This window comes from Peromyscus maniculatus, chromosome 11 (assembly GCF_049852395.1).
Source record: "Peromyscus maniculatus bairdii isolate BWxNUB_F1_BW_parent chromosome 11, HU_Pman_BW_mat_3.1, whole genome shotgun sequence".
NCBI classification, from domain to species: Eukaryota; Metazoa; Chordata; class Mammalia; order Rodentia; family Cricetidae; genus Peromyscus; species Peromyscus maniculatus.
In genome coordinates, this window is record NC_134862.1 from 72,866,488 (window position 1) to 72,891,527 (window position 25,040).

A 25,040-nucleotide genomic window follows, 5' to 3' on the forward strand; every position below is an offset into this window, starting at 1 on the left:
ATATTACATTCATTAGCATATTGGTTTTGTGTGTAGAAAATTGAATCTTCAGTTCCTAACACAATAAGGTAACCTTCTCAGTGGAGTCTTTAGTGATATATTTAACATGTTTGATGTTTGGCTATGAAGCTTATGTAAAAAGTATAGTAAGAGCTGGGCAGTGGTGGCACATGCCTTTAATCCCAGCACTCAGAGGCAGGCGGATCTCTGTGAGATTGAGGCCAGCCTGGGCTACAGAGTGAGTTCAAGGAAAGGCACCAAAGCTACACAGAGAAAACAAAAAAAAGTATAGTAAAGTGTTAGCTGGGCAGTGGTGGTACATGCCTTTAATCCCAGCACTCAGGAGGCAGAGGCAGGCAGAGCTCTGTGAGTTAGAGGCCAGCCTGGTCTACAGAGTGAGTTCCACGACAGCCAAGGATACACAGAGAAACACTATCTCAATAAACTAAACTAAAAAAAAAAAAGAAAGAAAGAAAGAAGAAAGAAAAAGAAAGAAAGCATTACAAAGGCTGTGGATTTGAAAAGGTACTTTAGACTCAGAGTAAAATGTACTGAACATTGTTGCAACCTAGTACTCAAATGAATGTGATAATGTATATAAGCATTTGTATATATCTGCATGTATATATGATATATATTTCATTTAGTGTATGTAATTTAACATGTTTACAAATGCAATATTTACTTTTCTATGTGCAGAGTATATTTTTCTTAAGTGTATATTTTTCTTACTTTTTTACATAATAATTATTTTATACTCATTGACTTTATGTCCTCTGATTGATTTAATATTCAGTCCCAAAGCATGTTTAACTAGAGGGAGCAGTTAGACTTCTTTTCCTCCAGACTTCAGAAATATCACTGTTTCTGAGTTTTTCCTGAGTTTCTCTTGAGTTTCAAATGATTTTAATGTGTTGAGCTTTTTATAAACTAAGTTATTTTAGGTTATGTTTTGGCATGTCCTAAGAGTGATTTCCATGAAATAGAAATTGAAAGAAAAATGGAAAAACCTTGTTTTTGACACTTTCACAGGGCCATTCTTATAGTGGAAGTTTCCAGAAGTGATTTTTATGCTGTTCCAGTAGAAGTATTACAAATGTTAAGTACATTTTCCTTGTTATTATTTGAGGGCTCCATAGTTTAAACTTCTTCATGGTGTTAGCAGCAGATGATGTAACTAAAGTGCGATGCCTGATGGATCTGAGAGCCTGCTCATGCCTGTTTCTTCCGAGTGTGACTAGTGCACTTTGACCCCTGCTGTTCTGAGATTGACCTTAAAGGCTGCACACTTGTCAGTGTAGATGAGAAATGAACTGAAAGAGCGCAAACACCTAAGAATGTTATATAGTGTGAATAATTATAAAGGCAAAGGAGAAATTGTGTTCGACTTTAGCTCTTTTAGCATGTGTGTCTCTGAGGGAGTAAAAAATTAAATAGAATAAAAAGTTATTTAATATTATTTTATCACAAAGTATTTTGTGTAGGAATTTTAAAGTTAACTTTTTCTTTCTTTATTTTCTTTCTTTTTTTTTGCTTTTCCTTTTTAATACCATCGACATACAAAGGAATTGATAAGGAATGTTAAAAATCATTAAATTTTTTTTCTGTCTTTACTGAAATTGGTTTGTTTGAATAGTTTTGTCCTATTCCTAATCATGGAGAGAAGAAGGCATTATTTCTTAAATGGTCACAAAATTTTGTTTGGTTCTATAGAAAACCTTGTGTATAAATATTCCTTTGTCTTCCTTTTCTTGACTGCTATCAGATTTACTGAGTTCTTTTTCTTCTGTCACTTCCCTGGTGTAAGGTCCCTTTGCTTATTTCTGATCAGCCACGTCAGTTAGCAGCCGGTCTCCTGTCCTCTGCACTGTCTCCAGAGTGCTGGCTCTGCTTCCCTGACTGTCCAGGAGGTGGATCACATGCTGCTCTGTCAGGGAGTGTGAGTGCATGTGAACTGAGTTAGACTTGGGGTTTTTTCTATCATTTATTAGTTTATTTTTTAAATTTTATGTGCATTGGTGTTTTGCTATGAGTGTCAGATCCCCTGGAACTGGAACAGACAGTTGTGAGCTGCCATGTGGGTGCTGGGAATTGAACCCAGGTCCTCTGGAAGACCAGCCAGTGCTCTTAACCACTGAGCCATCTCTCTAGCCCTGAACTAGACTTGGAAAGCTTACCTTTACTTTTATGTTTTCAAGCTTTCAATAGTATTAACTTTCTAAAAGTATTTAAAGTTTTGTTTTTCTTTTTTCTTTTTCTTTTTCTTTTTTTTTTTTTTGGCTCATGTAAGAATCTGTCAAAACTCCTTAAGACAGTTATCATTGATGTGTCTCAAGAGTGCTTCCTTATGTCAGAGTATTCAAGTTTCGGGGATGACATGGAAATGCCTTGTCACAGTCTATTCCATTCATCAGTGCTCTAGGGAATGTATGATATCGTTTTTAAAAATATGTTTAAGGTTCTACCAATGTACTGGGAAAATGTTTGTTGAGATTCTCTGTGACTTTTGCATAGACGTTTTATAAATTAAAGGCTGCTGTGTCAGAAACAAACATTAGCACAGAATCAAGCCCAGATTCTTCACTAAAATTACATCATTTGAAGAGGCTAGTTGATCATGACACTGGTTCTTGGGAGAAAGCAGGGGCCCCTCCTGATACAGCATCAACTGTGTTTTAAGAAGTGAACATTTCATGATAACAGCAATAACTAGACCTTGACAGAGTTACCAGTATACTGTTTTCTGAAGTTGTGACTTTTTTGGGGTGCTTTGGCATACATTTTAAATTGAGCATTGTTTTGACTCCTAACATCAGCTTCTAAAATGTTAGCTTCATTTTCAAAGGAAGTTAAATCAAGTAAAAAAAAATTTATACAAATATACAAGTCTCATCTTAAACATGTGAATCTTTGCAGTTGTAAAAAGAAATAAAACTGCCACCTGTTGACATAATTTTATTTTCACACACACACCAACCAGTGAGAAGAGTGGCCCTGATTTGCATTTTGCACATCTCTTTAGATTCAGTCAGCCTCACTACACATAGCTGACTCTAATATCTCCCTCAAAAGTCTTCTCTGGTATCATATATTATATAAATCAGCTTTAAAACTATAAGAAAATGAGAATATAAAAACTGGAAAATAATTTTAATGAAGTAGGAAAGTACCGCATTAGAGGTTTTGTTAAAATGATGTGATTTGGGGGCCCCCTTACTGAGTGTTATGACCACACTTTGAAAACTAATGCATCAGAGCATTGCTTTAAAGCTGTTACCTCCCATTTCACACACCTGATCCTTAGTAGTAATACACTAGTTTCAAATTAGCAGTTCAAATCTGAACTAAGAACACATTTTTTATTTTTGTAAGAATATATTTTCTTGGTTTTTGTGTATGTGGGTTTTCTTAGATTTTAAGGGCTTTGTTTTTACATTTATTTATTTATTCATTCTTTTATATCCCCATCCATGTTCTTACTAATAATTTTATATTTGTATAGATAAGGTCACAAACCCTCTCATTTGCCCCAGACATTTTACATTTAGAAACCTGTTTGATCACCTGCCTTGTTCCTTGTCCATAAGTGTTTTTCTAGTTTACACATAAGTGTGTATGAAATTGAAAGAGGCATGGCATCATGAGGAAGGAGACAGGAGGTCCCAAGCACTGGGTCCCATCATGCAGTGAATTCTGGATGACTAACAGACTGCTAGATGACAGTTCTCCTCCTCCACTCTGTCATCAGTGATCTGTCCTGAGCAGTACCTGGAGAAGGGACCGGACAACCGAGCAGGGGCACACTGGCCTAGAGAAGAGGGCTGGTGCCTCCATAAGATTGGAGAAGGGCCAATGCAGCTGCGGAGGGCAGCTGTAGAAGCTGGTTTTATTTTGAACTGTTTGCACGTTTGCAGGAAAACAGAAGGCAATGAGTGAGAATGAAGATAAGGACATTGTACCTCACTTCTCCTGCCCCTCCCCCTTTCACTCCTCCCCCACTCTCCCTCCCACACCCATCATCACACTCCTCAACTATTGGACAGCATTTCTGCAGTGGCCTCCTCCTTGAACTGTTGTCATTGTTTTCCAGGATCTGCCACTTTCAGACTTTTCCTGCTCTCTAAGTTCCCAGCCACGTTCAGCCTCCATCTTCCACCTCATCTGCCAGTCTGCACACATCAGAATGCAGCTCAGTTCTTACCTGGGACTTTATCTTCTAGCTGTACTATTCCTCTGGTAACTTGTCCATTCCATCTAAATACTCTGCCTGTAAGGATGACCCTGAATCTAAGTAAAATAATACGTGGTACCAGACCGCTCTCTGATGCCCCTACTGTGGATGTCAAAATTTATAAGCTTTGTTAGCACTGAAGGCTTACTGAGTTCAGAATTGAGCTCCTATTCTCTACCCAACCTGTGAATAAAACTCAGTATTTCCAATCTTTTTTCATTTCAGCAAACTCAGTACTTTCAGTCTTTTTTCATTTCAGCAAATGTTACTCCATCTTCCTAGTTAAATATGCCCAAACCGGGACATTTGTCCTTGACTCCTTTATTTTCTCCCACCCTACATCCAAATTGTCTGCTCTCTTTACAACATAGAACCACTACGACCTTGGTCCCAGCTACAAGCCTCTCTCCTGATTTAACATAGCAGTAGCATTCTCACTGGTCATTGATTTCCCCCTCTTGTCCTACAGGCTGTTAACACAGCATGCAGAGCAATCCAGTTGACCAGGTTAAATTCCTCTTTACCCAAAACCCTCCACTGGGGGCTGGAGAGGGGCACAGTTCATAAGACCTGTTGTTCTTGCAAAGGACTGAGGTTTGGTTCTCTGCACCCTCATAGCGGTTTACAGCTGTTTGTGACTCCAGTACCAGGTAATCCAACACACTTTTCTGACCTCCAGAAGTACCAGACACACATGGTGCACATACATAAAAGCAGGCAGAACACTCACACACATAAAAATCTAAAAAAAGAATGCAAACCTCCGGTAACTTTACACATCTCGGAGTCAGAGCCATTAACTGTCGTCAAGGATGCTTGTGTCATGCACTGCATCCTCACTTCTTCTGTTGCGTGCCCTGGTGTTTTCTCCCTCCCTTCGGCTGACGCCACATTGGCTTCCTCGGTTGTTCCTTGAACCCAACAGGAAGCACTCCTCTTTGACTGGTTCTTGTTCCTTTTGCCGGAAGTGTGAATTCCTACTATTTTTGTGTAGCCTGTTGTTTTGTCTTCTGAATGCTTCAGTGTCTGGTTAATTTTAATGACATTTTTAAACCTTGAATCCTGATGTCACTTTGCTCTTGCTTTATTTTTCTCTCTACTTCTTGTCATATGTTCTATATAATTATCTTGTTTTTTTCTTGCTGCACAATCAACTCTGATTACCACCACCACTACCCTTCAGGGCTCAAATATTGTCAGCTTCATGAAAATAAAGTTTTACCACTGTTCCTCACTTCTGTGTCCCCAGGGCCTAGAAGAAGGCCAGGCACATTATAGGATGTTGTCAGTATTTGGTATGGGTTAGATAGGTAAATGGATGAAAGAATCACACATCAAGAGATATGCTTTCCCTCCCCTTTGCCCTTTAGTGACTGAGTGACATTGGGTAAGTCAGGTGATCTTCACTCAGCTTTTTGTCTTCTTTAGAAAACGGGAAACAAAGTAAGACCTATCCTCAAAGATTGCTCAGAGTATCCGATGTGCGAATTGCTATATATTAATTCTGTAACTGGAAAGGCCCACAAATGTTCATTGTGATAAAGACGAGGACAGAGAAGGGAGGGTGATGGTAACACGGTGAGGTACGGTGGAACCGAACCCATTTTCATCCCGTCTCTGCCCTCCTCGGCATTAGGACAGTACCTTCGTCTCACTCACATAACTGCCATTAATGATTGTGTAACCAAGGACAGGAGTTCTATTCCAAGTGTGGGCCACTGGACAATGCTTGATTTAATCAATAACTGGGCTTTAATGAGTAAGCCCAGGAATTAAAAGTACATATACAGCAGTTTGATTCAGTAAAATATCATGTCCTGAATGTAGTAACAATATTTTACATTTATTTTGTGTTATCTTTTTAAATTTTTCTTTTTTTTTTTTTTTTTTTTTTTTTTTTGGTTTTTCGAGACAGGGTTTCTCTGTGTAGCTTTGCGCCTTTTCCTGGAACTCACTTGGTAGCCCAGGCTGGCCTCGAACTCACAGAGATCCGCCTGCCTCTGCCTCCCGAGTGCTGGGATTAAAGGCGTGCGCCACCACCACCCGGCTAAATTTTTCTTTTTTATTATACTTTACTAAAATATTGGTCCATAACACAGTGGGAGAAAAATAAAAGCATGGCCCCCTCCCCACAGGTAGCACTGTTCAAATACATAAAATAAGAGGTTTATTCCAGGCTTGTGCCCCCGCCCTCTCCCCCTCTTGGTTGTCCTGGAACTTGCTCTGCAGACCAGGCTGGCCTCAAACTTACAGAACTTACATGCCTCTGCCTCCCCAGTGTAGGACTAAGGCATGTGTCACCACTGCCTGGCTAGCACATGTTCTTTAAAAGTGTTCAAAAGTGGGGCTGGAGAGATGGCTCAGTGGTTAAGAGCACACACTTGAGAAGAACCCAAGTTCCATTCCTAGTACCCACATCAGGCAGCTCCCACACGCCCGTAACACCAGCTCCACGGTATCTGTGCCTCTGGCCCTGGGCACCTGCCCTCTTGTTCATATTACCCCACATAGACACAGATACACATAGCTAAAAATCAGAAAGAAACATTTACAAGTTACAGTGCTTAACTAATGCCCCAGGATACCCTTAACTCATTTATAAGCAAAAATTAGAATGTTTCTCTTAAAAATGGAGAATAAGATTCATATTTCATATAATTTGAGACTAGTATCTACTAAGCATTTTCACTTGTTTATGAACCTATAAGTAAGTTAACTCAAAAAAATTAACTCAGACATATTCTCCTTTAAACATCAGGGTCACACCACCTCTGCTCCAGCTGTGGCACTCACACAGATATAAGTCTCTCTCTCTCTCTCTCTCTCTCTCTCTCTCTCTCTCTCTCTCTCTCTCTCTCTCTCTCTCTCTCTCTCTCTCAGGACAAGGTCTTGCTTTCCCCCTAGGCTTGGCTTGATCTTCTGCCACAGAGCTCGTTAAGTTGGATCACAGGATATTCCATTGCACCCAGAAAAGTGACTGATTTTGCCCCTCTCTTTTTCTTCATAATTTAAATCTTAAATCAAATTTCTGTCTGCACAAACCTTGGTTTTTAAAGTTTAAAATCTGTACCTAGGCAGTCGTTTACTGGTTGGTTTGTGCATGACTAACTTCATTGGGATCCCTAGGTTCCAAGGCTCATGTTGAGCCTGTTGCAGTTTCAGTAAGAGTGGTGTCAGAATGTAGCCTTCCTTGGCAGACTCTATTTCCAGGGCTCCTAACTAGGTCAGTGGGTCTCCCTCAATGAGGAGACGCAGAGCCGGCTTTGAGGTGACACCGCCTGGTTTGCTGTTCCTGGATTGTGTTTAGTGTTCTGGGATTCAGAGCACTTTACTGCATGTAGAAAGAGTTCATCAGCGTGTAGGGAGTCAATCCAGGTCAGGAGTTAAATGATAGATGCTTGACTTTTCCAGTTTAGACAAACCTTATTCCCCTTATTGTTGGAGATCAACAGAAGGTACTGTTGGGCTGTAAACGCTGACCACATAGACATCAAATGTTATTTCTTACAACCATCTGTCGTACTGCCTTAAAGAAAGCTGTCAAAGTCATGTTCTAACCATCTTTGAAATTCTCCCACCAAGTTAAATTCATGTGTGTGTGTGTGTGTGTGTGTGTGTGTGTTTAATTTTTAATTTACCAATAACATCATAAATGAATGAATAAAACTTGTCTATTTTGTGAAAGAGCAACAGTGCTTTGGGAGTAGCCTTTTTAGACTTACTTGTTTATTAAAAACTGGAAATGGTCAAATTAATGTTTTCCAATCTAGTTATTTGAGACTAGTTTGCTTTTATGATAGTTTTTTTTTTAAGAAAATTAAAGTCAATTTAAAAAAAAAAAAAGAGTAACTTGGTTTTGCCTGATTATTACCAAACTGTTAGGGAATTTCACACATCTGTTTCAGAGTGCAGCTCCTCATAGACTACTGCATTGTTCAATTTTAATAGGCCTCATTTATCCTGTAAATAAACCTACATTTTCTTACCTGATCAAGTGAGCAGCCAATAGGGGTCAGATGTGGCAAGCACTTTAACAAAAAGCACATGTCTCCTTCAGGCTGGAGTAGAACCATATCAAGAGGCTTGAAGTTAAGAATGGCAGGACAATTTATGCTTCCCCTGTTTTCCCAATTAAATCAGGGAGCCTTTTTTCCTAAGATTCTTCTATCACCAGCTGGTTCCAATACTGTGTGTGTGAATATTGCCTGGGGTGTCTCCATCCTACATGGTGAAATTTGGCTAAAGCACATTAAGTGGGTAGTGTGCACTCTGAGCTAGAAAGCAGTCCTTGTTAAGGGCCTTATTTTGGCCTTCATCATTTTTATCTAAAGTTGGCCATATTGTAAGGTTTATTACAATCAAGTTGCTATAGTATTCTCGGGGCATAATAAAAATCTATAAACAAGGTAATAAACTAATTGAAGACATGTTGAAAATAACTAGTTGAACATATTTAAAAGAATGAAAATTTATCAGTTTTGAATATTAGAGTACTTGAAATAGTCATTAATATATAATTAGCTTAAATTAATGTTTAGCTTGATGGTAGATTTTCAGTTTTGCTTCTGATTGTGATAAGTAGCTGAACACAGCAGTTTCACCACAGAACTCTTGCTGAACTCTCATACTGAGCATTGAACCATATAGATGCTTTGTTTTCCCACTTAATTCTTGCTTTAGAATTGTTGTGTATCTGTTCAAGTGCTCATATATCTGCTATCAATAAGTCTATTATAAAATAAAGGACCATCCAGTGGAATTGCAGTCTTAAAAATTAGTTTGTCCAAATTCTAATTTAAACCAAATCTATTTAATTGTAATTTGTGTATATTTACTATAATAAATTAAGCATAAAATTATATGGAAATATAAAGATGTCCTAAGACTGAAGGTGTGGCTCATTGGTGAAATGCTTATCCAGCATACCTGAGGTCCTAGATTCAATCCCCAATACCAGAAAAATAATTTTCAATAATAATCTTAAGTGCATTTTAGTGTATTTTGTAGAAGATAATTGCTGCAGATAATTTCTGAGAGGTTGGGATAGCCTGTGGCGTTTTCTGTATACTATATTGTAAATAGACATTAAGAGCTCTGATGCTTTACTTAATCTTGGACTTGACATTTGCAGCATGCTGTATTCATAAGAGTGTTTTCAGGGTAAAATATCACCTAATGCTGCGCTATTCTAAATATAGGAGTGCTTCTGTTCCTATTTTTCCTTTCTTTTCAAAGTGTTCTACTTTGATCAAAGTTGACATGGGGTATAGAAGGGAATGAGAGTCTGGCTAAGAATGTGGCTTCATAATGTGTGTTCTCACTCTGTTCTGCGGTGTCGAACAGGGTCTGTAATAAGAGCAGAAATTTAGGTTGGTATTCTAATGTTCAAAACTCACCTTTCTGCTTGAGTGATCTGTGAATGGGAAATCTCCAAAATTAGTGACTGAGTGGGGTTTCTACTGATCACTTCAGAGATGAACAAATGGAGACATTTAAAACTCAAAACTGACCGGCATGTGTTTTGCCCTTTAGTTGGCAGAAAAATCGATTGTAAGAGTGGCCCAGAAAACTGATTTTCTTCCCACTTCAGCTGCTCCAGCTGAACTACAGCTGTAAATTTCTTTAAAAAGAATCGGGGGGTATGGGGTGGCAGTACTTCTTATAAACTCTTGCATGTACTTTGTAAGTACAACAATCCCCACAAAATCAGTTACTAGAGTTAACGACCAGTTTGTTAAGGTATTAACACTCTTCAGCTGGGAGTGACCAATTTGGGGAGAATGGCTGCTCAAATGCTAAGATAATTCAATAACACATTCTAATAATGATCCAGCTAGTTAACAGTGAATTCCTGAGGAAATCCTATCAAAGTGCTTATACCCTCTACACTTAATAGCCAGTGAGCTCATCATGATTCATGTTTATAGCTATAAATACCAAAGGAATCATAATAACTGGGCTATTTTTTCAAACCTACCCTTATTACTTGAACAGATTTGACTAATTCACATCCAGTTATTAAGACCAACTTCTCAAAATATTCCATCTGTGCACCACTCTGCTCAAAATTTGCAGAGCCCTGAGTGCCACACCAGTGTTCCAATGGTTGGCAGCCTGTTTTTGCTTGGATGCCATTAGGGAGAATTGCTTTAAGTAGCTCTTAAAGGAGTGCCCCTTTGGAAGACCCGCCATGTGTATAGAAGGGCTGTAGTGGGTTAGGTGGAGTTTACAGCTCAGGAATCCTCATGAGAAAATCACACCACCCGGCCCATGTTTCCTGCAGAAAATAACTGGAAGAGAAGAGATGGTGGCCTTTGGAGTGGGAGACTTCTCCTGGGCTCGAATTTAGAAGATGTAGTAGCTCAGTCTCTTAGGGTGGGAGCTGAAAACGGGGAAGGATGGTCTGGCCAAACCTAAGAGATACTGCCTTCTGAGAAAACGTTTTTCCTTTGCACATATATGTCATAAAAACCTATGTAAACATGATTTTCTGTGGCAGGTAAGCATAATTAAAAGTCAAAATATAAAATATGATTATTGAAATCTATGAATTATAGATTGCTTTGATATCAAATTGTTGACATCGGGAATGTCTGCTTTCATATTATTTGGAAGAGTGTCACAAATTTTATACCATATTTTTCTCCAAATAAAATTCATGCCCTCAAATAATAGTTATAAATACTATGTTTTGTACAGCCATTGGATTACTGGCCTCCATCTTAAGATTTTAAATATTACTTTCTCCTCCATTACTGTTTCTTAACTTTACATTTAAGGTGATGGTCTTTGTTCATACTACTCATTTTTCAAGGTCTTCTTCAGCTTTTCTCGTTTTCAAATAAGAGATCTGAAATTTACCTTAAAATAATCCAAACTGGCTGGGTATAGTGGTACATGCTTTTAATCCCAGTACTGGGAGGCAGAGGCAGGTGGATCTCTGTTAGTTCTAGGCCAGCCTGGGCATCCATGGCCAAATAGAGAAACCCTATCTGAAAACAACAATACAAATCATACTCTCTTCTACAGTCAGATTTAAACTTGTTATAATTTTATAAAGAAAAATTTAATATTTTAATACAAAATACCTTTCCCACATATATTCTGTTCTAAGCAGTTGAATTGTTAATTCATAGTTTTAAGGTAAAAATATTTACTTGTCTTCATATGTAAAGCATATAATCATATTAATCTGTTTTTTAATCCAGAGGAATTATTTTCATTGCTGGTATAAATAATTTATTTTGGCAGAACTGGAAGTTGGACTAGGGCTTGCACACAGGGTAAGCAAGCACCCTACCAAGGAGCTACACTTCAGTCCTGTTTTTTGTTTGTTTATGTTGGGACAGGGTCTTATTAAATTACCAGGCTGGCCTTGAGCTCACTATGTAGGCCAGGTATTGAATCTGTGATCTTCCTGCCATGCCTTCCTGGAATAGCTGGGATTATACATGACCCTTGTCATAATTGCTAAAATCGATTCTACAAGATATGTTTTCTCAATTTAAAATAATTCTACTTGAAAGATAACTATATTTTATCATGTAATAATGTTTAAAGTTCTTGGCACCTGATATTAATACCTTATGTGGCAAAATGTTCCTCAGTATGATATAAAAATGTTTAAGACTATTATAACTGGAATGAGATTTTGAGAGCAGACAGACCTGTGTTTAAATCTCTGCCCAACTTTTCCAATGCTATGTGATAAGTACCTACTTTCTCTAAGCTTGAGTTTCCTCATGTGAAGGATAATAAGATCTATTGAAGACTATTCTGAAGATTCAGTGCTGTGCTGTCTGTCTAAAATATGGCCCTTTTGCATGGTAAATGTTTAATATGTGATTATTATTAGTCACTGTTGTTATTAATTACCTTGTTATACATACTAACCTTGAAATCAAACTGAGTCACTTATATATGCTAGGCAAGCCTTCTACACTGAATGAAATCCCTAGCCCAGAATGTTATCACCTCAGAACTCTGGGACATTCCCAGACTGTAAAGAATTTGTGGCTTTTAGCAGTTTCTGATAAAACTTTATATTTTATGTTACTGATGCTATTCTACAGATTTCATTACCTCCAACTCAAATATACTTGTTTATGATATCTTATACATAATGACTGCAAATCAACTGTTTTAATCTTGTATTTGTATTTATTTGTAAGGATGGGGAAACCAATGACATAATCTACTTTATACTAGGCTACTGGGAACAATAAATTTCTAGAAACTAAATTAGTTTCCCCAAAAATATATCATGTAAAATGGACATCTGTCTTGATACTCACAATTAATATAAGTGTGATTCAGAATTCAGATTTGAAATAAGGATCTCAAAATGTTTTCCTGATCAAGTTACATGAATATTTGATTTAGCAGTTTAAAGGTTTTGAATATATAACTTCACTAACTTGAGTATGGTATGTATACATATATGGCTTCTATCATTGTAACTATGATTTTTTTTTAATCCCAGGCAATGAAAACTACAAACAAATAGCAATGTGTGTGCTTTACCATATAAGCATGGATGACCGCTTTAAATCAATGTTTGCATATACTGACTGCATACCACAGGTAAGAGGCTTAAGTGAGGACAGCATTTAAGAACTATGCTCATAGGGAATGGGGTGTGGGCCTGAGAGGAGTTGGGGGAAGTGGGTGAATATGATTAAAACACATTGTGCAAAATCCTCAAAGACCTAATTAAAAAAAAAATACTAAATCTTTTTAAAAAATAAACTATCAGGACTTTCACTCTTGTCTCTTAGATCTCCTATTTCTTAAAATGCTTCTTAACATTAATAGTACAGTTTTTATTAAAAATTTTGGAAGTACAGAATTAGCGCTGGGCATATAGTTTAGTGGCAGCACCCTTGTCTAGAGTGCTTGATGCCTGTCACAGCAACAAGTACAGACCGATTATCCCAATGATAAATAACTCCATTGTACGCATTCTCCTGCATTTCCTTGAGGTTCCATTTATTTTTTATGTGTGTAAGTTTTGCCTGCATATTTGTCTGTGCACCACATGTACACAGTACCCACAGAGGCCAGAAGAGGGTGTCCAGTCCCTTGGAACTGGAGTTACAAACAGTTGTGAACCATCATGTAGGTGCTAGGAATCAAACACATGTCCTCTCGAAGAACAGCCTGTGCTCCTAACCTCGGAGCCATCGCTCCAGCCTCCTTGTATATTATGAAAGTAGTAATATATTGGGTTATATCACATATAACTTTTCCATATGTGGAGCTATTTATGAATAGATCATAAGTATACCATATAGCTAAATATTCTTCATAAACTGTCTCTAAAGGTCATATATTGTGCTTAATGACCACAATTAAATTATATACTCAGATTTTCCCAGGTCATTGCACAAAAGCATCAACATACATAAGTACATGATAAAATTCATCCTGAATGCTTGTCCACATCTTTGCCGTCATGTGTGCTTATGCACTTTAAGTTTTCTTTAGCTGCAGTTTATAGCAGATGGATACGATACCTAGGTCAAAAGGAATGAGCTCTGAGTCTCTGTATATTGACCCAGTTACCTTCTAAAAATGATGTTTGTATTTCCAGTCACCATTTCACCCTTAACAATAATGATTATCATTATTTCTCTAAAAATGTGGTGCTTCAAAATTTTGATGTATTTGCATTTCTAGAACGTTGGTGCAGGTGAACATATTTCATCTTTTTAGCAACTATATGCTAGTATAGTTTTCATACAGTTTTCTAGTGGTGTATTAATATTATTGATTAAGAAGGTTGATTTTGTAGTGTTTTAACTGCCATGTTACAAATATTTCCCACATTTGTTCCCTGCTTTTTAATTTTGTTTATAGTTGACAGTTTTAAGTACTTGGCATTCTGTGGTGGCCAAATTCCTTATCCAGGTTCTTTAGTTGTTACAGTGATGTTCTCAAGGATGGTTTTCTATTATTCATCTGTGTGATACATTTTATACGTTAGGTCTGAAGGTCTCAAAAATGTAGACTTGTTTTTTAATCTATTACACTCTCAGGGACTGTACATTCATGGACTCACTCTTGTATCCATTAGGCACCAGTAATGAAGCTCCAGTAATGTGAATCCTGGATTCTTGCAACACTGACTGACCTTTTTACTGTATTTTTATGGAAAAGTTTTTTTTAAATAGCAAAAGAAAATTCAGAAGGTGTGTAGATAACATAAAAAAGAGGCTGTGAACACACTTGAGAACAAGAGTGGAGCACACTTAATCAAGTCATTCTTCACTCCTGCTACACAGTTCCTTGTTGTCCTAATAAAATTGGCTCGGATTTCTCTTGTTGTCAACTCTGACTGCACTCTACTCACTCTTAAATTAGTGAGTCAGAATTTAAAAATTTGCTTTTTAAGAATTTCAACATTTTCCTTCCATGCATTTAAAAAATGGTGCCATTTCAAAGGCTTGTTCCTCTTGCATTGGTGGGGAAAGCGAGTGTTTGTAGCAAATAGACGTCCTTCAAAGACAGCACAGCACATCTTATCAACAGGACATGTCCTCACAGTGGTGACCTGTGTCAGCTGATAGCCGTGCAGTGTGATCAAGCTGTCCAGCATGTTTACAGTAACAGAGTAGCCCTGTCCAGGGGAGATTACAGGTGATTCACTGCAGCCTGGCTCCAAGGCTTCCAGAGGTTTCTGCTTTGTAGTTTCAAAGGGTGTTCCTTCTCCAGTCTCCTTCAATGTCTGACCTTCATTGACTACAGGATATTAGTTGGAAAGCATCCAAAAAAAAATCTCTCAAAGAATGACTTTTTATCCAGATTTAGATTTTTAAAAATAACTTTAAAAAGAGAAATAAACACAAACCAGGAAGAGGTGGAAAACTTGTTACATTGAAGATTGAATTTGGAGTTCTCCTATTCTTGTATATTGTATAATCTCAAATGTAAAATATGAAGCTTTAAATTACTCAAAAAGAGCCTGTTTAGAGTAATTTTTAGACATGGTTGTAAGTGCAGCTTAAAACTTGGTGTATACAACAGTTCCCCCATCCTTTCAAAAACAGTCTTCCTCCATATATACTTGACAAAGGGCATTCTAATATCACACATGTTGATGAAGAAATTTTTAAAACATTTGTCATCTGTATTTCATGAGCCAAATTTTCCAAAAACCATTCAAGTTTTGACAATTTGAGGGTTTTTATTTGTTCTCTCTTTTATCTTTCTGAAATGTTGACTGTTGGAGGAATAGTGAGATTAAGTGTACCGAATTATATTGTAAATGTCTTGAAACGTTTTAGTATTAAGATAATATTTTAATAAAACCAAGTGATAGTCTAAAATATATTTATTCCTTAAGTACCATTTAAAATGTGTAACTTTGTGTACTGTCCAATTTTGACATACTTAAATAAAAGTTAGCGTGGTTTTGTTGCCATCCATTGTTTGTTGTAAAATAAAAGAATAATAGGAAGCAAATTAAAAGTTAAATAAAAATAGAATACTTCCTTTAGAAATTAAAAATGGACTCCTGTCAGGGGCAGCATTTGTGCTTCCGGTCAGCTTTCAAGTTACTGAGGGCAGCATACCAATCGACCTATGTATTAGAGAAAGCCCTGTCACCATGGCGGCGTCCGCAGATCAATGTCAACTTTGTTCTTTTCTAATTATTGACAGTAATTTTTCTTTAAAGATTAAAAAAAACGTCTTCAAGTATTACACCTGAATTTTTCAGAGAAGACAATAATAACTCTGAAGGCAGAAATGCATTGGCTCAGCAATGATTCATATCTATTTTAGTGATCAGAGGGAATGTTTAATGTGATTATATTCTTAATTACATAAGATGGCATATGTATGTGCTATCTAGACTATAAATAAAGTATGACTTGTAGTAAAATGTGAGTCTTTTTCATCATTTCTGACTCATTCATAGTGCAGTATCTTCTATGTGTTTACAGGATAAACTTGTAATTAGGTTAGAGTTCACATTCTGAAAATATCAAATGTTCAGAGAAGGTGATTATGCATGTAGTGTTCCTCATAACCTCATTCAATATTGCATTGCTTTGCTTTCTTTGTACTTTATTGCCTGAAATTATTCAATGTGTTCTCATTTTCTTTCCCCTATTTATCATTATTCCTCAAAATTTGAGTTCAGGTCATCTTTTTTTTAATGTATGATCTTAATGGGCTCAGTGGGTAGATTGTTTCACGTAAGCATATTTGGATAACCAGGAGTTAATGGTTGTAGTCTAATAATAGTTAAAAGTACACATTAACAGTTCATTGTTATTTAGACCTCTGAGCTGCATGTTTTGTTTAAATAGGTGCAAATGCCATCCAGATGCTTATAAAAGTATTTATTGGTAATAGAATGGCCAATCAAAGTACATGGTTAGGTAGTGATGTCATAGTGTTATTGAATATTTTGCCCTAGAACAGCATGCAGGAGTCATCAGAGGGATCCACATGTTTTCCACCGCAGTTGTCCTGTTTGGCCCCACTTTGATCTGCATGCTTCTTTTTAGCTGAATGCTGGTAAACGTCCTTTCTGACAGCCCTCTTTGCTCTTGCTGCCATTATCTGCTGAGTTCAGAAACCAGAACATCACTTCAAACAGGAGAGCTAGGGAGTAGCCAGTCAGAAGAGATTCCTGCGGCATGCACAGTTCTGGCATAATCATTCAAAGATGTTTGGCTGGGGGGGTGGGGTGGTAGAGGTGTATGAGAATACAGAGAGCTGTGGGGGTTGGCCTCTGGTCACTGGTAAATAAGTGAAGTCAGGTGCCAGAGAGTCTAGACACAGTGATTTCAGTCTTGGGTCTTTGGTATCTGATACTCAATATGGGACTTGTCTGATTGAACGCTATTGCTTCTTCATTGCACAGGCTGAAGACCTTTTAGTGCTTTCCTGTTAGATTAGCAAAAGATGAAAACAGACAGTTAAAACAGAACAAATCTAGTTTTAATATTTCCTAGTTGTCAGTAATTACCCTTGGGTTTGAAGTGCCATGGGTAGCAATCAAATTAAAGACAACTGCACTGTGGCTCTTGGAGTTTGAATTAAGCTGGTTTGAAATTTGAGTGCTTTAAAATGGAAGTGTTCTTATTAGGATGAAACAGTGATTTTTCTATTAGGATACATTTGACTCATACTTAAATTCTTTCTCAGTTTTATGGATGGGATAATCAAGTTTTCAAGCCATACCTTTTTTAAAAAAGCATATCTGATTGTTTCTACAAGATATTTAGCAGGGAAATTATTTTTTAACCCATACCTTCTAAATATGTTATCTGCAACCTCATTTTTCAAGGGTAACTTTACACTTCAAAGGCTAATTTGAAGTAAATATTTATTATAATATTTTACCTTCTTAAAGCATTGCTTCAGTGTAATAGATTTTCATTATAAAAAGTTTCAAATTACTAAAAGTTCTGAAGGAAGATAGCAGTAAAAGATTTTGAATTATAATATGAAAACATAGTTACATTTATTAGTGGATAGTCATCCACAGTTTTTGCTAATTTGTTTATTTTTTAATTGGCTGATAGCAAATCTGTTAAATATTTATCCAGTAAATTAAGATGGTTTTATTTTTGGCTTAGAGTCTTTTTATAGTACAACATTACTACGTGTTAATGATCTTTTACTCAGAGATTCATTAGTGACTCATTTGTGGTTTGTGACCTGCCCTCTGGGGAGGACATGATACATGCCAGTGGTTCAATTCTTAAAGTGTTATGTAGTTTCTGCATGGATATTATACCGCATTACTATAATTGTTCATCATAATTGGAATGGAATAGTGTTTTTAATTAACTCTGTTTTCAAGCTGTTTGTTGCTAACAACAAAAATTACTGATTTTGACTGTGTTGACTGTGTCCTTTTTGTAGCTATCTGGAGTGAACACAGAAAGTAGTTAAAACCATAGTTTGCAGATCAGATTCTAAAATAAAAATTTACTCACTTTACTGTATGCAAAATAAGAACTAAAGAAAAGGAGGCCATGAATTTGAGAGAGTGTTGGGGTGGAGGAAAAGGACATGGAAGGAATTGGAGGCAGGAAAAATGGTGGAAATTAGTGCAATTAGAGTCTCAATAAATAAAAATATAATAATAATAATAGACCTTATTAGTGAAAGTATATGGTTGTGTAAGGTATTATCCTAAAATGCAACATGGAAATATATGTCTTAAACTGTTTTATATATTATGTCTTTATTAGATCTGTCTTATAAAGCTTATATATTTATATCTTTATCTCTTATAAGCAACTTTGACTTACCAAAAATATCTTTACTCAATATGTACTAATTTAACTTGTTGGCTTCCCCATAATAGAAGAGTATTTTCTGAATCGTGTAAATCTGCTCACTTACAGCTTACTGGTACAGAGCTGGGGAGATAGCTCAGTCAGTAAAATGTGCGCCACACAATCATGAAGTCCTGACCTTGATTCCCAGAACCCATATTTTAAAAAAGAGGGAGCCTGGGGTGATGGTGCAAGCACAAGGGAGGCTGTGGGGATGCAGGGCCAGCCAGCCTAGGCTGCTTGGCGAGTTCTAGTAAGAGACCATGTTCCTGACACAAGATGGGCAGCGCCTGGAGAAGGGCCCTCAAGCTTGTCAATGACCTGCACACATGTGCCCACCCACCACAGAAGCTTGTCAATGACCTGCACACACATGCACACCCATCATAGAAGCTTGTCAATGACCTGCACACACATACACACCCATCACAGAAGCTTGTCAATGACCTGCACACATGTACACACTCACCACAGAAGCTTGTCAATGACCTGCACACACGTGCACACCCACCCACAGAAACACATGCATATATATGTAATAAATAAATCACTATTGGCATGCATAGCTTTCTTTTCTTTCCTGACTTCTGTTTTTACTTCTCAGACCCTCTCTTCATCTCTATCTGAATTTCTTTTCTCATTTTATGTCCATGCACAAGTTCCAGTATCCAGTCTGCAGGTTTAGAAATCAGCCGTATGTGGCAATTTCTAACATTATACCTCCAATGAAGATATAAGCTTAGGCTTCTGTTATAGCCTCCTACTGAATAGCTGTACTTAGATGTCATTGGCAGCTTGAACTCCACCAGTGTCAAACCAAAAGTACTATTTTCCCCTTTTAGCTTCCAACCTTTTTACTAGATGTTGGCAACATTATCCCTGGCATTCTCAATGCAGGATCGCCAAACTCATCTTTGATTCCTTTTCTCCATTAGTCCCAATGTCTAGTCAGTTATTAAGCACCACTCTGATTCTCTTCTCTAAATGTGTCTCTAATCATTCCTCTTATTTCTGTCCCAATTGCACAACATAGCCAGCACAGGTAGCTATCATTTCAGTTGGAGCTTTCTCTCTGCATATATCGTTTTCTCATTTGTTTGCTTTTGTGTAATCCTGTGTCATTTTAAATAAAATGTGATTCTAATCTCTGTATGTTACAAACATTGTTTGTCCTATTCATACCTTTCTTTTCCTGAGACTTTTCCTCCCCAGAAATGTTTAGTAATTTTGGTATATCCTTAGCGTGTTACAGGAGCTGCAGGATCTGACTCTTTCTTCCTTCTTTTCATCAGCCATGCCTGGCGTCCTTCAGGTCTTCAGCACAATTGCATCCTTTGCCTCCTTGTCACTTTTGTATGAACTTATTTTCTTTATTCGGACTGCATGGCTTCCAGGCAATATTTTCAGTTCCTTGACGTGCTGAGGTGTTATTTGATATTTTCTAGCATTCTCTTCTCTATTTGAAATTTGTATTTAACACTTGTCATTTAGTTATTCATTATGTATTTACTCATTTTCTCTACTTAACAGTTACAGCTTTCCAGTTTGTAATAAAATGCAGATTACCTTATTTCTGACATGTAATTTAAGGGAATACTTCATACATTCTACTTCTGGGCTTTGTTTTGATGTTTTGAGTAAATTACGACTGTGTCTCTTGCTAGTTAATGAAGATGCTCTTCGAATGTTCAGATGAACGAATTGACTTGGAGTTGATTTCTTTCTGTATTAATCTTGCTGCTAACAAGAGAAATGTCCAGCTCATCTGTGAAGGTCAGTGCACAGGGCTTCACGGGTAGCCTCTTTAGCATACGGTAATTTGCATATAATGAGAAATATATAATAAAAGGAAGAAAGAATACAATGCAAACATAAATTCTCTTAAATAGTTTCTTCTGTATGCTTATAATTCTTATGGGTCTCATAAGATATCCTTGGTAATATTTTATACACATATTTATTTGCATTTATTTGAAAGGTAATGAAATATAAGAATACCAGGTTTAAGCCAGGTAGTGGTGGCACACGCCTTTAATCCCAGCACTCAGGAGGCAGAGCCAGGCAGATCTCTGTGAGTTCAGGGTCAGCATGTTCTATAGAGCGAGATCCAGGACAGGCATCAAAACTACACAGAGAATCCCTGTCTCGAAAAACCAAAAAAAAAAAAAAAAAAAAAAAAAAAAAGGAATACTAGGTTATTGTTTCTATTGTATCCTGATGAATTACTTATCTTACTTAGGTGTTTCAGTGTCTACTGGACAGTTTTTATTTATTTGAAGAGTACATGTTCATTATAAAAAAAAATACAAATGAGCAAGCAAAAAAAAACCTTAAATCTTTATTCTAACCACTCAGAAATAAATACAGTCAATTTTTGTATAATGCTTCTATAAAATTTTGAATGGAAATGTGAGTTATCTCTCTGTACCTTATAAAATGGTCTTCCAAAATAATGTTTTAGTATTATTCCATATAATAAAATACTTTTATAAAAGTAGGCTAGTGAGAGGGCTTGGTGGATTAAAGAGCTTACCACACAAGCCTTGTGACCTGAGTTCAATTCCCAGAACCCAAATAAAGGGAGATATCTGCGTACTCAAAGTTGTCCTCTGACCTCCACATGCATGTCATAGCTCACACAAACACACAAACATCATGTGCACATATACACAAAAATAATAATAATAGCAAGCATCTTTAAAATAGGTTTATTTAAAAATGAAAGCATAATTGAGCTATGATTTTGTCATGGTCTATTCAACTCTTTTGCATAGTTAACTCATTGCACTTTTCAAGCATAAACAGTGCTGTAGTAATTATCCTTTCTCTATAAAATTTCCAGTTTTGTATTTTTAGAATTCCTAGAAATATAATTTTTTTCAAAAGTGTTTTTTTATTTGTGGAGCATGACCCAAACCCAAGAATGCATATGTTGTATGAGCCTATTTTGATGAAGCTGTAGATCATAAAGATCAACTATGTTTGAAAAGATAAATTGGAGAAGTAGAAAAAGAAAGGATGAAGGAAAAATAGTTGTGTGGGGGAAGAAAATTGAAAGGCAGGCCACAAGAGGAATGAACAGGAATATTCTATGCATAGTTCTTATGGTGTGTGGTTTGGGTTGCACAGTGCATACATTTGTCTAATTCAAATTGTACACTTAAGGATTCTGTATTGTACTAGATGCACCCCAAACAAAAAGCTATTTAAGCTTAATGTAACCTCAGTGTTATGCAGAAATTTCCATTTTTCTGTTTTAGGTAACGGGCTGAAGATGCTCATGAAAAGAGCCCTGAAGCTCAAGGACCCGCTGCTGATGAAGATGATCAGAAACATCTCCCAGCATGATGGACCCACTAAGAATCTGTTCATCGTGAGTAGCTTCTAGCTTTCTGTCTGTTAAAACCTTGAGACCATAGCCTTAAGTTGCTGCATTTGGGGACGACAGCTCTTCCTGGGTTCTCTTCAAATGTTTACTCAAGACTCAAGCTGCCTCTGCGCTTCTGAGAACCTTTATGAGCTTAACTCAACAGCACTGATGAGTAAAATTCTCAAAAGATTAAATGAAGGAAAAGATTCAGAGCCAGGATCCACAGAAGAGAACATGTGGCATCTGTCTTTCTGAGTCTGGCTTCCCTCAGTCTACAGTATTTTCAAGAAAAAAAGAACCCTTGGGAGAGGCTATTAGGAAAAGGAAGGAGTCAGGCTAAGGTAATGATGTGTGAATATAGTCAGAATTTTTATGTATGTGCATAACAGTGTTATAACAAAGCCCATTAATGCCGACAATTAATATCAGTGATTCAACATAATTAAATTACCCTTTGAGAACCTGAGTTCAATCCCAAGACCCATACAGTGGAGAGAACTGACTCCTTAAGTGGGTCTCTGACCTCTGTGCATATGCAGGCATCTGTACACATACCCATACATACCCAGTTTCATGTTAATATTTTGCATTAGTTTGGTACATTTTCTCCTTCAAGTTGTCCACAACTTCCATATGTGCTCCACCACACACACAAATGTAAACAATAAACAAAATAAAAGCATGGAACAAAAACTCTTTACAGTTTCAGAAAGTAGTTGGAGCACCTGGTGTGCTCTCCTCTGCTTTGATGGGAGGGAGCACAGAGCAAGGGCCCGGCATGGCAGGCACATGTGCATTGCCAAGGGTGTGCTTCCTGTTACTTCGTCACTGTTTGTTCCCCAGAGTTCTGAAAGAGAAAGCAAAAGAGCAGGATGGTAAAGAACCCGAGCTCTGACACAGATGCTTGGGTAAGTCATTGAACCTCTTTGCGTCTCACCGTCTCACCTGTGGACTACAGAAAGAGCCCCATTCTCAAAGAGTCATAATAATAATGAAGTGGTGAGAAACTCCTGATACCAAGTGAGTGCTGAGACAAATGAGCTGTCATGATTGTTCCACTTAAAATCCATTCCAGAGTTAAAGCTTTATTCATGTGCCCGCCTGTTATAGGGCACACATCATCAATTTGTAAATGCTTCAGAAAGATGAAACAGACAAAAAAGAGAAGACAGAGGAGGTAATTCAGATGACCCTAGTGCTTAAATTCTCTGATCATGAAATAGCCCAACATAGGGACTTTGGACTCAGGTTTTCTCAGAAAGATATAGTTTAAACTACAGTAAGAAGTTACTGCATACTTGGCATCCTGCTAAAATTGGCAGGATGGCTACTGATCAGTTATCCCTACTGTAATGTGAAATTATGAGATTCAGGGTTCCTGAGGTCATGTAAGGTCCAATAACCCAGATGGAAGAGAACCAGGAAGGCCTGTGTCCAGCTGTGTTGTGTCTCACTCGGACGAACTAGTCTGCTACTGGTCTGTATCAGTGAACTTTAACTCCCTTCACATGGGTGTGCAACGCCTGAGCACTCTACTTCCGAAAGCCCCACAGGGGTTGCTTGGCCAGCCAGGAAATGCACCACTGCTTCAGGTGAATGCAGGGCCAGCACTGTGTGTGTCAGGAACAGGGGCAGAGAAGTCAGTCTTCAGGGGATTGTTCCTATCTCTACTGCCTCCTGGCTGCTCCAGTCCAAGCCACTTTCCTTCCCATTTTTAGACAGTTATGCCAACTATTGCTTAAGTGCTGCTTCCCAGAGTGAGGGTCCTTTTATTATCTGTTTCTTTCTCTGAAAATGTATCTATACTGACATCTGGGCATCAGTGAATACCAACTAACATGTTAGAAATCTCTATCTTCAACAGAGAGAACATAAACAATATATCCACATTTCCATGACCCAGGCTTATGGTCAGACCTTCTTATTCACCTGTACCTGCTTAATCCAGAATTCTTCTCCATTACCTACCACAACTTGTCAGATAACACACCCCTGTACTCTATAATAGTAGGTTATAAAATCTTAAAGATGTTGGATCAGCTTGGTACTTCCATTAGAAGCAAATTACTTATCTAAATGTTCTTTCTTCCATCTTTTCAAAAGTGTCTAATTTATCTAGTTACAAAAGTTGAAAACTTGACCATTTTGACTTATGCTTGCCACATAACCATAAAGAGCCTCAGAATGCTTTTAATGACTGATTGAAGGCACTATGAGAACAGGCTTTATATTTTCCCCAACATTTCTGCCACAATAACACTATTATTAACATTTAACAGGTACTTAATATTTGTTGAGTATATTAGTCATAGGCTTGTTATTAAATAAATTCTCTCTAACTTGAAACCTGACTTCCAGCCCATAAGATTATAGATGAATTTCTAAGTGGTCTTATTAAATAAAAAAAACACGGAGCCAGAAATAGTGGTGAACATCTGACAGAGATCAGAGGAATCGGAACAGCCATCAGCTAACCTTACCTCACCATGCCGCAGCTTCCGAAGTGTGAGCTACTTCCTGTCTACCTGCGCCTTTATTGCCTTGCTGTTCTGCCCTCTCATTGGCTATCTTAGCCCAGCTACCTCACTTCCTTGCCACTGCCTGTTTGTACAGACCTCCAGGTCTCTATGGTTGGTACTGGGAATGAAGGTGTGTGTCACCTGGCTTGGCTCTGTTCCCTAGTATGGCCTCGAACACACAGAGATCCAGATGGATTAAGGGTGTGTGCTAACATTGTATGACTTATGTTTTTACTAATAGTGGCTGACCTTTATCCTCTGATCCTCAGATAAATTTTATTGGAGGACACAGATAAATTATCACCACAGTTGTTAAATAAATTCTAACTTGAAACCTGACTTCCAGCCCATAAGATTTTAAGATTTGTTTTGAAGTAATGATGATAATAACTTTGATATATATAAAGTGGTTACTGTATAGATGATAGTTCCAATGTTATAGTCTTAAAAGGCATCATCATGTTTTCAGAAATTAAAGTATGCTTAAGGTTCACAGCCAGTAAATGATGGATCTGTGAGTTGAGATTAAGTCTTCTGAATCCAGGATCTGCAGGCTTTGACCACAGGGGAGAAAACAGCCCTTCTTCCCTTATCTATTTACTTTTGTACACAATTACCAC

General features: G+C 37.4%; 1 protein-coding gene across 9 annotated transcripts in view; it reads left to right on the forward strand.

Annotated features, from left to right (window-relative positions):
• Positions 1-25,040, forward strand: part of Kifap3 (kinesin associated protein 3) — a 136,242-nt gene that overhangs the window by 51,851 nt on the left and 59,351 nt on the right. For all 9 annotated transcript variants that reach the window (XM_042258451.2, XM_042258449.2, XM_042258453.2 and 6 more), the window contains exons 11-13: positions 12,714-12,814; positions 20,196-20,304; positions 21,792-21,904. In XM_042258451.2, the coding sequence (XP_042114385.1) occupies positions 12,714-12,814; positions 20,196-20,304; positions 21,792-21,904 (323 nt within the window). The remainder of the gene's footprint in view (positions 1-12,713; positions 12,815-20,195; positions 20,305-21,791; positions 21,905-25,040) is intronic.